The sequence below is a fragment of the Oncorhynchus tshawytscha genome, linkage group LG25 (genome assembly GCF_018296145.1).
Source record: "Oncorhynchus tshawytscha isolate Ot180627B linkage group LG25, Otsh_v2.0, whole genome shotgun sequence".
Lineage (NCBI taxonomy): Eukaryota > Metazoa > Chordata > Actinopteri > Salmoniformes > Salmonidae > Oncorhynchus > Oncorhynchus tshawytscha.
In genome coordinates this window covers 36,270,241-36,287,016 of record NC_056453.1, presented here as the reverse complement: position 1 = coordinate 36,287,016, position 16,776 = coordinate 36,270,241, and the positions used below count along the sequence as shown (strand labels likewise).

Here is a 16,776-nt window from a genome sequence, read left to right as displayed (position 1 = left end):
AATGTAATAGTATGTCATTAGCCCTGACTATAATATGTCGCCAATGTTACTGTTACAATAATTACTTACAAATTATGAACTATATAACTAGCTAGCTGCACGACAACGAACCCGTGTATATGGGCTAAGTATGGCATTATAGCCGAGACCTTCTTCGATGAGATTTAACGGCGGTTGGCATCCAATAAATGTTGCATTACCGCCACCTACTAGACTGGAGTATAACTCCCTTATACTAGAAAAAAATTAATTAAACAAATACCCTACCACCTAACACTACACTCACAAAAATTAATATATCAGAGTCCACTATTTAAATATATTTAGTCCTACTTCAGGCCAACAGCCTGAAATGATGGGACACCACCACTTAACACACCCCATAACTCTTCTGATGTCAAGTCTCGCACACCCAAATACCTCTCTGCAGCTGCCACCACAACCTCTATTTTCTGTGATTTACTTTCCATCCCAGCAGTACAGTTGATAACTATTGCTATAAATGCCAAAAATGCAATCTTACTGGAACGTATATCACTTGCTGGTTTATCCCTCTGTACTGGTACAGCTCCTTTCAGGACTCCCACCACTCCTTTCAGGACCCCCCCCGACCCATCTTTCTGTGCTTTCTTCACTGCCTCAGCATATGACAACTTCTGCACGACTCTAACCCTGGAAACCTCAACCTGCCTCTCTCGCATGGAACATTTCTGATCCCCAGCACCATGGGCACCGCTATAATTAACACATACCATTACTTTCCCCAAGGCTTCACATTCCTTTGTCTCATGCCCTTCTGCACACTTCTCACACCTAGGAACCTCTCTCCTACACACTACTGCCACATGCCAATGAGCTTGACACCTGTAACAACGTAATGTATTTGGCACAAAATCTCATACAGGATAACTTATTATATCCTAACAACACTTTGTCGGGCAAAGACTCATCAAAACTCAAAAGAACAGACAACGACTCTTCAGTTTCACCACTCACAATGACTCTTCAGTTTCACCACTCACAATGACTCTTCAGTTTCACCACTCACAATGACTCTTCAGTTTCACCACTCACAATGACTCTTCAGTTTCACCACTCACAATGACTCTTCAGTTTCACCACTCACAATGACTCTTCAGTTTCACCACTCACAATGACTTCAGTTTCACCACTCACGCCACCCTGTCTGTGTCGCACAAAACATTGAGCATCAAACACCAGGAATCCGCCCCTTCAGTTGGTCAACTTTCACATTTACCCCTACCCCAGTAATCACTCCTTTCATTGGCACCCTTTTCTTGAGAGCAAAACAATTCACATTTCCACTTTTTTCAAAAACATCTTTATCTTGACCCTCGGTGCAAGCCTCTGGCTCTGAGAACTTCACCACACCTACCACCTCCGATACTTTGCCCTCATTCACTTCCATTTCTCCTCCTATCTTCAATTCACTCTGCTTACACTTTCTACCATTCTTCTTTAACAAACCATCTCTCTTTTTTTCCTGTCATTTTTAACCGACTCAAGCTCGCCCTCTTCCTCCCTCCCTCTCTCTTTTAGACCTCCCCTGCCTCTCTTTTTCCCTTCATTCCTCCCCCGCCTCTCTTTTTTCCTCCATTCCTCCTCCGTATTCCAAGTATAAGCCTCCTTATGATAATACAGCACTTCTCCTTACATCTTGTTCTTGCCTTGTCAAGAGACACCATTTAACAACCGGCTGTCACAATCTCCATACAATCAACATGAACCCCTCGGGATGTAGCCCTCAAATCACATTTTATTGGTCACATACACGTATTTAGCAGATGTTATTGCAGGTGTTGCGAAATATTTGTGTTCCTAGCTCCAACAGTGCAGTAGTTCTAACAATTCACAACAATACACACACACACACATCTAAAAGTAAAAGAATGGAATAAAGAAATGTATAAATATTATATTGAGCAATGTCAGAGTGGCATTGACAAAAATACAGAAGAATACAGTATATACACAATTGAGATGAGTAAAGCAGTATGTAAACATATTTAAAGTGACTAGTGTTCCATTATTAAAGTGGCCAGTGATTCCAAGTCTATGTATATAGGGCAGCAGCCTCTAACGTGCAGGGTTGCGTAACTGGGTGGAAGCTGGCTAGTGATGGCTATTTAAGTCTGATGGCCTTGAGATAGAAGCTGTTTTTCAGTCTCTCGGTCCCGGCTTTGATGCACCTGTACTGACCTTGCTTTCTGGATGATAGCGGAGTGAACAGGCCGTAGGGTAGGGTAGCTCAGGTGGTTGAGGTCCTTGATTATCTTTTTGGCCTTCCTGTGACATCGAGTGCTGTAGGTGTCCTGGAGGGCAGGTAGTTTGCCCCCAGTGATACTTTTGGCAGACCTCACCACCCTCTGGAGAGCCCTGCGGTTGCGGGCGCTGCAGTTTCCATACTAGGCGGTGATACAGCCTGACGGGATGCTCTCAAATGTGCATCCTGAGGTAGAAGAGGCGCTGTTGCGCCTTCTTCACCACACCGTCTGTGTGGGTGGACAATTTCAGATAGTCAGTGATGTGTACACCGAGGAACTTGGAAGCTTTCCACCTCCTTCACTGCGGTCCCATCAATGTGGATAGGGGCATGCAGCCTCTGCTGTTTCCTGAAGTCCACGATCACCTACTTTGTTTTGTTGACATTGAGTGATGTCCCTCACCTCCCAGGGCCCTCACCTCCCAGGGCCCTCACCTCCTCCCTGTAGGCGGTCTCGTCATTGTTGGTAATCAGGCCTACTGTTGTAGGCCAGTGCATCCCACTTGTAAAAAAGCATCCTCAAGAGATCTGAAGCAAGCACTGTTCTTACTGACATTGTCCGCTAAAGCGGAACTACAACATCAGAAGAACAGCACCCGATAGATGTTTCTCGAGGCTAATATGGCCAGAGACGAAGGCCAATAAAGATACTATTTTGTATAGCATATGCCTTTTAGGCCGTCTCAAAGTAGAACATAATAGATTGTAAATTAAATATGTATGTCCAATGGTACCGGCAATATAACACCATCCTTCTGATTTTAACCTGCTTTGTCCATCTACAGTCAGTCTCATCTGTCTGAAACCGGAGCCACCATGGGCAGCTACAGTGACTCCACCAGTGTCCTGGACAAGGATCTCCCTGTGTATGACTTCCTACAGCCCGGCCGTAGCCCTCAGCCGAGCCTCCCAGAACCACATAGACCAACCAAACCTGGTGGTCCTGGACAGCTCCGATATAGAGATCCCCATCTCCTCCTCCCCTGTCTCCGTCTCAGAGGGAGTGGTAGGGAGGCTGTGGGCAATAGGGGGTTTGGGTGCGGCCTCTCTTCCATGGATGGGGTGACTGATGTTGTGATGATCAGTAGTAATGATGAGGAAGCGGAGACTCAAGCAAAGATAGGAGGGTGTGGAGCCTACATACTCCACTCTCAGGAATGGACAGGACAACCATCCCTCTTGCCCTGAACCCCCTAGTGGTTTAGGCCTGTTGGCACCGAATGGTCACGCAGAGTCCAAACCTCTATTCACCTCATACCAGAGCCTAAACATTCACCGTAGGATGGAGGAAGGTGGAGGTGAAGGACCAAACTGGGATGACCGAGGCAGGCATCAGAGGCATCTCTCCCTCAGCTATGGCCCCTGCCAAAGCCCTTCTCCAGGGCTGGGAGCACCTCCAGCTCCCCTGCTAAGAGGAAGCCCTCCAAGAGGACTGCTGAGAAGATCCAGGCATCCAGAGAGAAGGCGCTGAGGAGGAGGGAGGCCCTGGAGAGATAGCAGGGGGAAAAGGAGGCACGGAGGCTAGAGCAGGAGAGGCAGAAGGCAGAGAAGGCCCTGGCGAAGGCTGTGAAAGCACTGCGACCAGAGGAGTGTATCAAACACATAGTGGTAGCTGTGGATCCAGGTGAGTGGAAGAGAGGCCGTGGCTGTGGATCCAGGTGAGTGGAAGAGAGGCCGTGGCTGTGGATCCAGGTGAGTGGAAGAGAGGTCGTGGCTGTGGATCCAGGTGAGTGGAAGAGAGGCCGTGGCTGTGGATCCAGGTGAGTGGAAGAGAGGCCGTGGCTGTGGATCCAGGTGAGTGGAAGAGAGGCCGTGGCTGTGGATCCAGGTGGGTGGAAGAGAGGCCGTGGCTGTGGATCCAGGTGAGTGGAAGAGAGGCCGTGGCTGTGGATCCAGGTGAGTGGAAGAGAGGCCGTGGCTGTGGATCCAGGTGAGTGGAAGAGAGGCCGTGGCTGTGGATCCAGGTGAGTGGAAGAGAGGCCGTGGCTGTGGATCCAGGTGGGTGGAAGAGTGGCCGTGGCTGTGGATCCAGGTGAGTGGAAGAGAGGCCGTGGCTGTGGATCCAGGTGAGTGGAAGAGAGGCCGTGGCTGTGGATCCAGGTGAGTGGAAGAGAGGCCGTGGCTGTGGATCCAGGTGAGTGGAAGAGAGGCCGTGGCTGTGGATCCAGGTGAGTGGAAGAGAGGCCGTGGCTGTGGATCCAGGTGAGTGGAAGAGAGGCCGTGGCTGTGGATCCAGGTGAGTGGAAGAGAGGCCGTGGCTGTGGATCCAGGTGAGTGGAAGAGAGGCCGTGGCTGTGGATCCAGGTGAGTGGAAGAGAGGCCGTGGCTGTGGATCCAGGTGAGTGGAAGAGAGGCCGTGGCTGTGGATCCAGGTGAGTGGAAGAGTGGCCGTGGCTGTGGATCCAGGTGGGTGGAAGAGTGGCCGTGGCTGTGGATCCAGGTGGGTGGAAGAGTGGCCGTGGCTCCATTCCCTACCTTTCTCCCCGGAATGTACACTTGTAAACAAAGGCTACACAGAGGAGTTTCCACCATATTTTAGTAGTTTCACATTTCTACCATGTGTGTGTATCCGAGGCCCACACAGTGATGCAAGTACCTGTTGATGACTTCATCAACCTGATCCACAGCTACAATATCTGTGCAGGGCGTTGCTATGGTTTGATTCCACTTCGTGTTTCTGCTGACGAGCTGGAATGTGCACGTTGGGGAGCAATGTCAGCACAGCAGTTAATGGCCATAGGTTTATTCACACACACCTGCCACACGCAAACTGTTGTGTGCCATTGGATTTATGTACACCAATATGCTTTAAAATCCAGCCCGCGGGTGGTTTAGAGTAAAACCAGATCTTTCTTTAGCGGTGGGAAAATTAACTCGATTACATTGTTTGTATAGCTAAATAAACCTAATATAAAAGCTAGGTTTTAGCCAAAGTTGAAACTGTTTCACATCTCCACTAGTTATTTGACATTGTTCAAAGATGTTATTTTCCACACGAGCTCAGCCATCCACGTAGAGATGTAATGTTATTGAACTGAGAACATTTTCACACTGTGAGAAATTTTACAACACGACTTCACAATCTGAACATGATTGTGAAGCTGGGAAGATGTTTTACAAAGCCATTCACCTTGGCAACCAAATGAGTTTGTTGTATCCAGTCACAACTATATTTTTATTTTATTTTTATGGTCACAACAAAGTAGTCAGCTGTGAATTTAAAATTAGTAGCCTAGCAATTATTTACAAGCCCCAGTTGCATTTGCAACCAAATACATTCTTACATGTGCGAATTCATTATGAATGGATTAACGGTTTTAGTCTAAAGATTTGATCAAGGTTTTTTGTTTGTTTCACTTCTTGTCAAGGTGGGTTTCTGCTAGTTGAGTATATTTAGGAATACAACTGGTCATATCATTTTTCTACAAATGTGTTAAATGGAATTCTACACTCTGGTTATACAGAAGGTAGTGACGTTGGCAGTTCACGGTCATGATTGGATACACACAAACTCACATATACATTTTTCTTGGCATCATTGCATTCATTCCAAAATGTTGACACCTCAACAGACAATGGCTTTAATATCATTTAACAGATGGCCATTCTGTCTCTGACAGAAAAGTATCCTGACCATATAGTATGGTAAATAGAACAAGATACATTCATTGCAATTAAATGGCTTTATCACACCAGTGTTAGTACAGGGACCCGCTACATTCTGGGCTATCCCTAAGAGATGCCTCAACTATCATTTTAAAGGACATCAAAGTATTCAAAGAAAAGTACCTTGTCTCATAACAATTCATTATTAAAATACAGTAGTTCAAGCAAACAGAAGATAAACATTTACAACTATTAGGAAATACACTGTGGCCAGATGCTGCCCTCACCCCTCACACAAAGAGGGGCTACAGTGCAGACTGTAGACTTGGGTCTGCAGGCTCCCCAACCCTGGTGGTCATAGACTTGGATAAGTACTTCAGGTGAGTGGCCTGGAGAGGAAGATTTGGTCTGCATCCCAAATGGTACCCTATATAGTGCACTACTTTTGACCAGGGTCCATAGCGTACTGCACTATATAGGACTCTGGTCAAAAGTAGTGCACTATGTAGGGACTATGCAACAGCCCCCTTATGGTGGTATTTATAATAGTTTATAACGCATTAATTAAAGTGTTACCATTTCAAGTAAGTGTAAGGGAGGAATAGTGTTTAGGTGGAAGGGGTGGGAAAGGGGACTTTTAGCTATCTCTTGTAGAAACATCAAGCCGTGTCCCATAAAAGTCCACCATTTTGCAAAAAAATAACAGCTTGTTTTGCTTTTAGATCCCAGAAGCCCCAGAGCCAAAAGAAACAAGCAGCAGGAAAGGGGGCGGGGGAAAAAGAAGAGGAAGAAAGATGGAGGTGAGGCACTGCCCTCGCAAGGTTTCTCGGGTTGAGGAGGTGGGTTGACATCATTAGCAGCTGATAGATAATGTCTTCACAAAATAATTTACAGTCATTTGATAATATAGTGGAAAGGATTATTTTTTCAAATACTATAGGAGCAAGTTTTGAGTCTTTGAAACCAACTCAACTATGGGTCATTCTGGATCCGACTTACTTGAGCCACGAAAGGACTTGGGGAACTTGTTTTACCATGATTAACATACCTGTATGCACTTGTTCACTCCCATGTCCACTTGTATGGAGTATGTAGTAGGACACTAATGTGACACCTGGTCCAATATCCTTCCCCGAGGGGTGGGGGGGGTCCAGGTGCATTTCCTGTCCACCTGGAAGAAAACCAGCTTCCCCATCCCAATCCTAACCTTAACGGAAAACAGACCTTAGATCAGTGTTTAGGGGCAACTTCCTCCTTCTCCTCCTGTGTCGGAGCAAGGCATTCTGGGTACAGTCGGATACCTGGAATGGTGCGTTTTGATTGGAAGAAGGTTCCCCTGGCCTGTGGCTGCTATAGAAGGTTTTCCATTGATTCAATAAACTGAGGCATGCCACAATGCTCCATTCTCACGTACACATCTCTGCAAAAACTACAGAGACAATCCTCCAGCTTAAAGGCATTTATTGATGTTGACAGTCCTTGAGCAGAGATGTAGCGTTACAAAAATGAATGCAACCAACTTGCCCCAGATGGAAGACACAGGATTACTCCATATTTACAGCCTCACTGCACATGCTCAGACTGCCCCAACCAACCACAGATACCATTTATATTATGATCTGATTGGCTCAAATTCTGGCCAATACCTGGCTCTGATTGGCAGTTGGACTCTATTACAAAATAAAAATAATAATAATATTTTACCCCTTTTGCCTCCCAATTTCGTGATATCCAATTGGTCGTTAAAGTTTTTGTCCCATCACTGCAACTCGCATACGGACTCGGGAGAGGCTAAGGTGGACAGCCATGCGTCCTCCGAAACATGACCCTGCCAAGCCGCACTGCTTCTTGACATACTGCCCGCTTAACCCAGAAGCCAACCGCACCAATGTGTTGGAAAAAAACACTGTGCAACTGACGACCGAGGAATCGCTAGTGCGCAATGGAACAAGGACATCCCATCCGGCCAAACCCTCCCCTAACCCGGACGACGCTGGGCCAATTGTGCGCCGCCTCATGGGTCTCCCGGTCGCAGCCAGGGATCTAAGCCAGATCTGTAGTGACGCCTCTAGCACTGCAGTGCCGTAGACCGCTGCGCCACTCGGGAGGCCCAGTTGGACTCTTAAGACTTTGACGCAGCACAGACGGAGTCTGTTACTATTGCCCAATCCCAAATCAACCCCTACCCTTTACGTCCTGTGCACCTGTGTAGATATGAAAGGAATGGACAGGTGTGGTATATATAATGTATCTTGACCTTGCCCTGTGATGGGGAAGTTTGCGTTTCCACCATATTGAATACACTTATCCAGACCTTTCAGATCTACCGTGCCTAGGGGGTAGTAGGGGCTGGGGGTTGACTTGGGAGTGTGCACATGAGTCACAGGGAAAGCCTCCAATCACACCCTATTCCCTTTTTAATAGTGCACTACTTTGCAATAGAGTCCCACACTTTAGGGAACTAGGGTGTGAGACTAGGGTGTGAGTAACTTGTGACGCAGACAGCCACTGGTTAAAAAGAGAGCGTACAAAACAGAGGAAACCAGGAGCGACGAAAGGACAATTCCATAGGAATTTAAGCTGGTCGTCTATCTTTCTTTTTTTCTCGCCAGTCCTACCTTCCTTCCTTACTCAGTTTTCTAACGTTTCCACAGGTTCCGTTGCCGTGGGTGCGACGCCGAGCGGTTCGAGGAAATGCGGCGCCAGAGAGGTTAGTTTCTGCAGCAGCTCTCTGGCTCTGATATCAACTTCCTGTACCAGCTCTCTGACCCTCACATCTACTTCCTGTTCCCGGATCCAGGATAGGCCGTCATCCACAGCAATGTTGATTGGCGCGCATACTGCCTCCTCCTTTAGCCCGGTCAGATGACATACCCCGACAACTCCAGCCAATCCCAGCAGCACCAGGAGGAGGAGCTTGAAAAGCAGGCCAATGAGAGAACGTCTTTGGGCTTTGGGGGTGGATTCAGCTGCTGCTTTCTTATCTGGAGAGAGAGAAGTGAGTAAGTGATGTTCGCTGTATAGTCAACACGTGCACTGCACAACTGCATTAAAGACAACCTGGAACGCCCCCATTACATACCTGCTGCCATCTGTCCATTCCGCTTTTTCTTCTCCTCCTTTCTCTTATTCTTCTGTTCCTGGACAGCTAAGGCAGCCATGTGAGCGTTGTACTCCTTCCTCTTCCTCTCCTTCCCCTCTGCCTTCTCTCGTTTACGAGCCTCCCTCTCTTTCGCCTCCCTCTCTCTCTGTTTCGTCTCTTTCTTCTTTTCCAGTTCTAATGCCAAGGAAGAAAGAAAAAAGATGAACATAAAGTTTTGATATGTTCACTCTGTGTTCTTAATGTTTTGTACACTCTCCTGCGGCTTCCATTAACATGTTTGTTGTCTCATTCAATGATTGCCCAGTGGGGAATGATAATGTTTATTGAATTTAATCAAATTCCTAGCTATAATCATGGCAAGCTAGATATTACTGACTATCAGCTGCTCTGAGCTAACAATGTTAAAACAGTATGAAATATCACGAGTGAACCCATAGTGAGACGTATGCAGCAGGGACTCAAGACAATCACGGATTACAGAGGGAATACCAGCAACGTCGCGGACACCGACGTCTTGCCCTTGGACAAGCTAAACACCTTCTTCGCCCGCTTTGAGGATAATACAGTGCCACCAACACTGGACACTCCCGAGGTCTGTGGGCTCTCCTTCTCCGTGGCCGACGTGAGTAAGACATATTAACCACGTGATAACCCCCGCAAGACTCCCGGCCCAGAGAGCATCCCTAGCCGCATTTAGCTCTCGTCCTCAGAGCTTGCACAGACCAGCTGGCTGGAGTGTTTACGGACATATTCAATCTCTCCCTATCCCAGTCTGCCTTCCCCACTTGTTTCAAGATGTCCACTATTGTTCCTGTACCCAAGAACGCAAAGGTAACTGAATGAAATGACTATCGATCGGTAGCACTCACTTCTGTCATCATGAAGCGCTTTGAGAAGCTAGTTAAGGATCATATCACCTTACTTGACACCCTAGACCAGTGGTTCCCAAACTTTTTATAGTCCCGTACCCTTTCAAACATTCCACCTCCAGCCGCATATCCCCTCTAGCACCATGGTCAGCGCACTCTCAAATGTTGTTTTTTGCCAACATTGTAAGCCTGCCACACACACACTATACGATACATATATTAAATATAGGAATGAGTGATAGTTTGTGTCACAACCCGGCTCGTGGGAAGTGACAAAGAGCTCCTATAGGACCAGGGCACAAATAATAATAGAATAATCAATAATTTAGCTCTTTAGTTAGCCATCTTACATATAAAACCTTATTTGTTCATCAACAATTGTGAATAACTCACCACAGGTTAAGGAGAAGGGTGTGCTTGAAAGAATGCACGGAACTCTGCAATGTTGTGTTGTATTGGAGAGAGTCTCATTCTTAAATCATTTTCCACACACAGTCTGTGTCTGTATTTAGTTTTCATGCTAACAGCACAATTTGCCAAGGCAGGATACACTGAGTGCAGCCCTATCCAGAAATCTGGCAGTGGCTTCTGATTAAATTAAATTTTCACAGAACTGCTTGTTGCAATTTCGAAGAGGCGCTCTTGTTCAGATATCGGTAAGTGGACTGGAGGCAGGGCATGAAAGGGATAACGAATCCAGTTGTTTGTGTCGTCCGTTTTCGGGAAAGTACCTGCGTAATTGTGCACCCAGCTCACTCAGGTGCGTCGCTATATCCCGTTTGACATTGTCTGTAAGCTTGAGTTCATTTGCACACAAAAAAAATGATGGAAAGCCCTGTGTGTTGCCCTTGTTAATGCAGACAGAGAAGAGCTCCAACTTCTTAATCATAGCCTCAATTTTGTCCCGCACATTGAATATAGTTGCGGAGAGTCCCTGTAATCCTAGATGCAGATCATTCAGGTGATAAAAAACATCACCCAGATAGGCCAGTCGTATGAGAAACTCATCATGCAAGCGGTCAGACAAGTGAAAATTATGGTCAGTAAAGTAAACTTTAAGCACTTCTCTCAATTCAAAAAAGCGTGTCAATACTTTGCCCCTTGATGACCAGCGCACTTCTGTATGTTATAAAAGCGTTACATGGTTGCTGCCCTTATCATTGCATAATGCAGAAAATACACGAGAGTTCAGTGGCCTTGCTTTAATTAACAAAGTTAACCATTTTCACTGTAGTGTCCAAAACGACTTTCAAGCTGTCAGGTATTCCCCTGGCAGCAGAGCCTCTTGGTGGATGCTGCAGTGTACCCAAGTGGCACCGGGAGCAACTACTTGCACGCGCGTTACCACTCCACTAAGTCTCCAGGTCATGGCTTTTGCTCCATCAGTACAGATACCAACACATCTTGACCACCAAAGTCCATTTGATGTCACAAAGCTTTCCAGTACTTAAATATCCTCTCATGTTGTCCTGGTTTCCAGTCATTTGCAGAAGAGAATGTCTTTCCTAATTGACCCCCCAGGAGCTGTGCCAGTGTTGTTTGATGAAGACATTGTATAGTTTTTTGGGGCTTTTCCCCCAGCATTGTCCCAATCATATCCGTAGCAGCAGGAAGAATTAAGTCCTCCACAATAGTATGAGGCTTGCCTGTTCTAGCCACTCGGTAGCTCACCATATAAGAGGCTTCTAGTACCTTCTTATTAATGGTTTGTGTTGCTTTTACACGTCTTACTACTCGAAAGTTGTCTTTATTCTCACTCCAAAAACTCCCGTGGCTTATTTTTCAAATAGTTATGTTTCATTTCTAAATGTCTGTGCAAGAGTAAAGGTTTCCCCGTGAGAGAGTAACGGTTAATGTGATTGGATGTTAATTATTTGACTAGGATACCTGTATTTGACATTGTGTTGTTATTATATTTGCATAGCCCCGTTGAAAAATATAAATGTACTGTTTGAAAATGTGAAGAATGTGAATCACATTTGTATTTGGCGTACCGCCGATGGCATTGCTTGAAACGAGGCTAGTTTGGGAATACCTGCCCTAGACCGCCCCAATAGAGCCACGGATGATGCCATCGCACTGCAAGAATGCTAATCATTGACTATAACTCAGCCTTCAACACCATAGTACCCTCCAAGCTCATGATTAAGCTCGGGGCCCTGGGTCTGACCCCGCCCTGTGCAACTGGGTCCTGAACTTCCTGACAGGCCGCCCTCAGGTGCTGAAGGTAGGAAACAACACCTGTCCCACCATGATCCTCAACACAGGGGCCCCACATGGGGGCATGCTCAGCCCCCTCCTGTACTCCCTGTTCACCCATGACTGCTTGGCAACGCACGCCTCCAACTCAATCATCAAGTCTGCAGACCACACAACAGTAGTAGGCCTGATTACCAACAACCACAAGGGAGGAGGTGAGGGCCCTGGCGGAGTGGTACCAGGAAAATAACCTCTCCCTCAACGTCCACAAAACGAAAGAACAGATCGTGGAACTTCAGGAGACAGCAAAGGGAGCATGCCCCTATCCACATCGACGGGGCCGCAGTGGAGAAGGTAAAAGTTCCTCTGCGTACCAATCACTGACTATTTGAAATGGTCCACCCGCAGTGTGGTGAAAAAGGCGCAACAGAAAAATGCCACGGGCATTATCTGATGTGTGGGGACATTTCACTGCAGCTAATGTAGAAGAAAAGCTGTGTACATTTGCAAATACTGTGTCAAATCATTTGTGATGAATGCAACAAAGATACAGAATCATCTGGCCAAGTTCCCTCAGCGCTCACAACAAGCTACCTCTGACTAAAGTCCCTCTGCTTCTATTCGAGGTGAAAATGATGAAGCAGACACCTTATCGACAGCAACAGCTCATGGTCCTCCTGGAATCAGAATTTTCTTTTGACTCAATGGAGGAACGTAATCAGAGAAATGCAGATGAATGTCTTGCTCGAGCAGTGTATGCAACTGGTTCACCTCTGATGCTCACAGGCAATGTGTATTGAACGAGATTTCTGAATGGTCTTCACCCAGCATACACCCTCCAACCAGACATGCTTTATCTACTCATTTACTGGAGGCAGAGTTCAACAGAGTTCAAGTGAAGGTCAAGCAAATCATAGAGAAAGCAGACTGTATTACAATCATCTCTGATGGGTGGTCGAACGTTCGTGGGCAAGGAATAATTAACTACATCTCCATTCCTCAACCAGTATTCTACAAGAGCACAGCCACAAGGGACAACATACACACCAGTCAATTCATTGCAGATGAGCTGAAGGCAGTCATCAATGACCTTGGACCACAGAAGGTATTTGCACTGGTGACAGACAATGCTGTGAACATGAAGGCTGCTTGGTCTAAAGTGGAGGAGTCCTACCCTCACATCACACCCATTGGCTGTGCTGCTCATGCATTGAATCTGCTCCTCAAGGACATCATGGCACTGAAAACAATGGATACACTCTACAAGAGAGCCAAGGAAATGGTTAGGTATGGGAAGGGTCATCAAGCTATAGCAGCAATCTACCTCACCAAGCAAAGTGAGAAGAATAAGAGCACCACATTGAAGCTGCCCAGTGGTGTTGTCATCATGTTTGACAGTCTCCTGGAGGGGAAAGAGTCTCACCAAGAAATTGCCATATCACAGTTTGCCAATATGGACAGACTCATCAAGAGGATCCTCCTGGATGATGTATTCTGGAAGAGAGTGGTAATCAGCCTGAAACTCCTGAAACATATAGCAGTAGCCATTGCACGGATTGAGGGAGACAATGCCATCCTGTCTGATGTTCAGACTCTGCTTGCTGATGTAAGAGAAGAAATCCATGCTGCCCTGCCCACTTCACTGTTGCTCCAAGCAGCGTACATGTTGGTGCAAAGATCAACAAGGCCTATGGTGTCATCACTACCGTGTCTCACCACCTTGGCCTGGATAAGGGCAATGTTTTTGGCAGTCTGGCAAAGTACACTTCCAGCAAGGGCTTTGGGATGGAGATGCAATATGGCAGTCGTGCCAACATATCTCATCAGCCACCTGGAGGAAGGGACTTTGTGGATCGGAGGCTCTTTCCCCTGTTGCCTCCATCATCCTCCAAATCTCACCAACATCTGCCGCCTCAGAGCACAACTGGTCCTTGTTTAGGAACACACACACCAAAGCACACAACAGGCTGAACAATACAAGGGTTAAAAATGGGTGGCGATCCAGGCAAATTTGAGGCTTTTTGAGTCTGACAATGGGCCATCTTCAACAAGGTTGGAAAGTGACAGTGAAGATGAGGCCTCAGAGTCTGATGTTTAAGAGGGCGACATTGATGAGGTCCAGAGAGAAGACATGGAAGCCTGAGATGAAGACAACCAAAGCTTTAGTTTCTACACTATCATTTTACAGATGTTTGTTGAAAACGTTTTTTGGGAGATGTGATGGATCATTGGGGATCATTTAATATTTCCTTTCTTTTGTTCAGTGAAATCATCCCATGTGAAGAGTCAACTCATTTAATTAAAGTTCAATTCGTAACTAAATTGTTTTGGGTTTTTTTCTATTAGAAGGATTTAATAATTTGTAAATATGTCTACTTATGATAAGGTAAAATGTTTATGTTTCTGTCTCCATATGATATGGTAAATATATCCAATGCAAAAAACATCTACATTAATATTAATTTTCATATATTTCCGTTAATTCCCACGGAAAGTTTCCATCTCTGAATATTCCCCAAAATGTGCAACGCTACACAGCACCCAAGGTCACAGGAAGGCCAAAAAGATCATCAGCCAGCCAAGCCACTGCCTGTTCAACCTGCTATCATCAGAAGGAGAGAGAGTACAGGTGCATCAAAGCTGGAACCAACAGACTGAAAAACAGCTTCTATCTCAAGGCCATCAGACTGTTAAATAGCCGTCGCTAGCCGGCCTCCATCCAGTACTCTGCCCTGAACTTAAGTCACTGTCACTAGCCGGCTACCACCCGGGTTACTCAACCCTACACCTTAGAGGCTGCTGCCCTATGTACATAGACATGGAACACTTTAACAATGGAACACCGGTCATTTAAATCATGTTTACATACTGTTCAAAATATATATACTGTATTCTAGTCAATGCCATCCTATTCAACTATTACTGTACATTTACTATTCTATACACGTATTCTTCAGATATACTACATATTATATCCACATACTGTCCATAATGTCTATACAACCTACCACACACACATATATACATACATATTTATACTCCGGACTACGACATTGCTCATCCTAATATTTCTTAATTCCATTCTTTTACTTTTAGATTTGTGTGTATTGTTAGATATTACTGCACTGTTGGAGCTAAGAACACAAGCATTTCGCTACACCTGTAATAACATCTGCTAAATGTGTATGCGACCAATAGCATTTTATTTGATAGCTTCTAGCAATCCTAGGCTATATGGGGAAAAGTGGCACCCTTTTCCCCCATATAGTGCACTACTTTTAATTAGAGCCCTATGCTTTGGTCAAAAGTACTACACTAGAGGGAAAAGGGTGCCATGTTGGAAGCAGACTCAGGCGGAGCCCAATGACTGACCACTGGCAACGGTATTGTACCTACCTTTGTCCTTTAGGAGGCGCCGCTCCCTCTCTTTGTCTACCTCTTCCTGAAGGATCCTCATGTGCTGGAGAACCTACAATCACACTGTAGTTGAAATTACACTGCACCAAGCTAGAACCCAACATACCTCTAGTCCATCTCAACGTCTCCTTCCTCTCTCTCTATCCTCCTGAGTGGCGCAGCGGTCTAAGGTACTGCATCTCAGGGCTAAAGGCATCACTACAGACCCTGGTTCAATTCCAGGCTGTATCACAACTGGCCATGATTGGGAGCCCCATAGGGCAGTGCACAATTGGCGCAGCGTCGTTAGGGTTTGGCCGGGGTAGGCAGTCATTGTAACTAAGAATTTGTTCTTAACTGACTTTCCTAGTTAAATTAAAATGCAATCTCTTATGAAGAAACGTTATTATCAACTTCCATTGTCCTCCAAGAGTTGCTGAATCTCCTCAACTTCCCTCTGCCAACCTTCCCATCTCTCTCTCCATCCCAGTCTTACCTTGGCAGCACATTGTTTACACTGTTTCTCATCCAGACAGTCTCCTGCAGCCTTGGCCAGGTTGATTTCCAGAGGGTTGTCCTTCAGATCCAGCCACTTCAGGTTCTGCGGACAGACAAAGGGGAAAAAAGAAGACTGTGTGAAGTGTTTTCTGTCTTCAACCTCCATCCATATGCCACTGTGGTCGTGTTGAGTTCACCAATATTACCCAGCTCAAAGATAATTGGCTAATTGTAGAGTTTACTGTGTAGTCTTGGTGATGAAAGGCACATATGACTTAATGTTTTTAAAACTGTTTGTAATTAACTGTCTGTCAATAGAATTTTCAGATTGTCGTAAAAGGTTATGGATTGGCTGAGTACAGTTAGCCTTTCCTACTGTTGATGGTTGGATTCAAAGTTTATTCCCAGCTCATTCAGAGCTTTACACATAATATCTGTGTCCACCAAAAATAAATGAACAGTAAATATTGCTATATATTATAGAATTAAGCAGATGACCATATTAATTAATAATAGTAGTAAAATGCCAGGAGAATAGTGGGACTTTTGGGACCCAGGGGGTGAATACATTTGAGCTGTCTCTACGCTGATGTTGGGGAAATGTATATTTTTCCTCTATTACATGAGAAGTATCATCACTAACTTATTTTGCCAAGTCAGCAGTATTTCCATACACCCACGCATTAAGACCACTTATTTGGGACTCGTAATTGCTCTGAATAAATTCACTCTAGTTCCAGGTCAAATGTATTTCCAGCAGAATGGCACCAGTGAACATGGGCCTTATATTGTTCTGTAGTTTGCCTGCTAGAACTATTGTT

At 45.6% G+C, this 16,776-nt stretch overlaps 1 protein-coding gene across 1 annotated transcript in view; it reads right to left on the bottom strand.

Annotated features, from left to right (window-relative positions):
• Positions 1-7,334: 7,334 nt before the first annotated feature.
• The window catches only part of LOC112229881 (leucine-rich repeat-containing protein 59), an 11,363-nt gene continuing 1,921 nt past the window's right edge, over positions 7,335-16,776 (bottom strand). Inside the window, exons 5-8 of the mRNA XM_024396010.2 lie at positions 15,954-16,058; positions 15,458-15,530; positions 8,973-9,167; positions 7,335-8,874 (exon numbers count right to left, since the gene is read on the bottom strand). Coding sequence (XP_024251778.1) covers positions 8,522-8,874; positions 8,973-9,167; positions 15,458-15,530; positions 15,954-16,058 — 726 coding nt within the window. The 3' untranslated portion in view covers positions 7,335-8,521. The remainder of the gene's footprint in view (positions 8,875-8,972; positions 9,168-15,457; positions 15,531-15,953; positions 16,059-16,776) is intronic.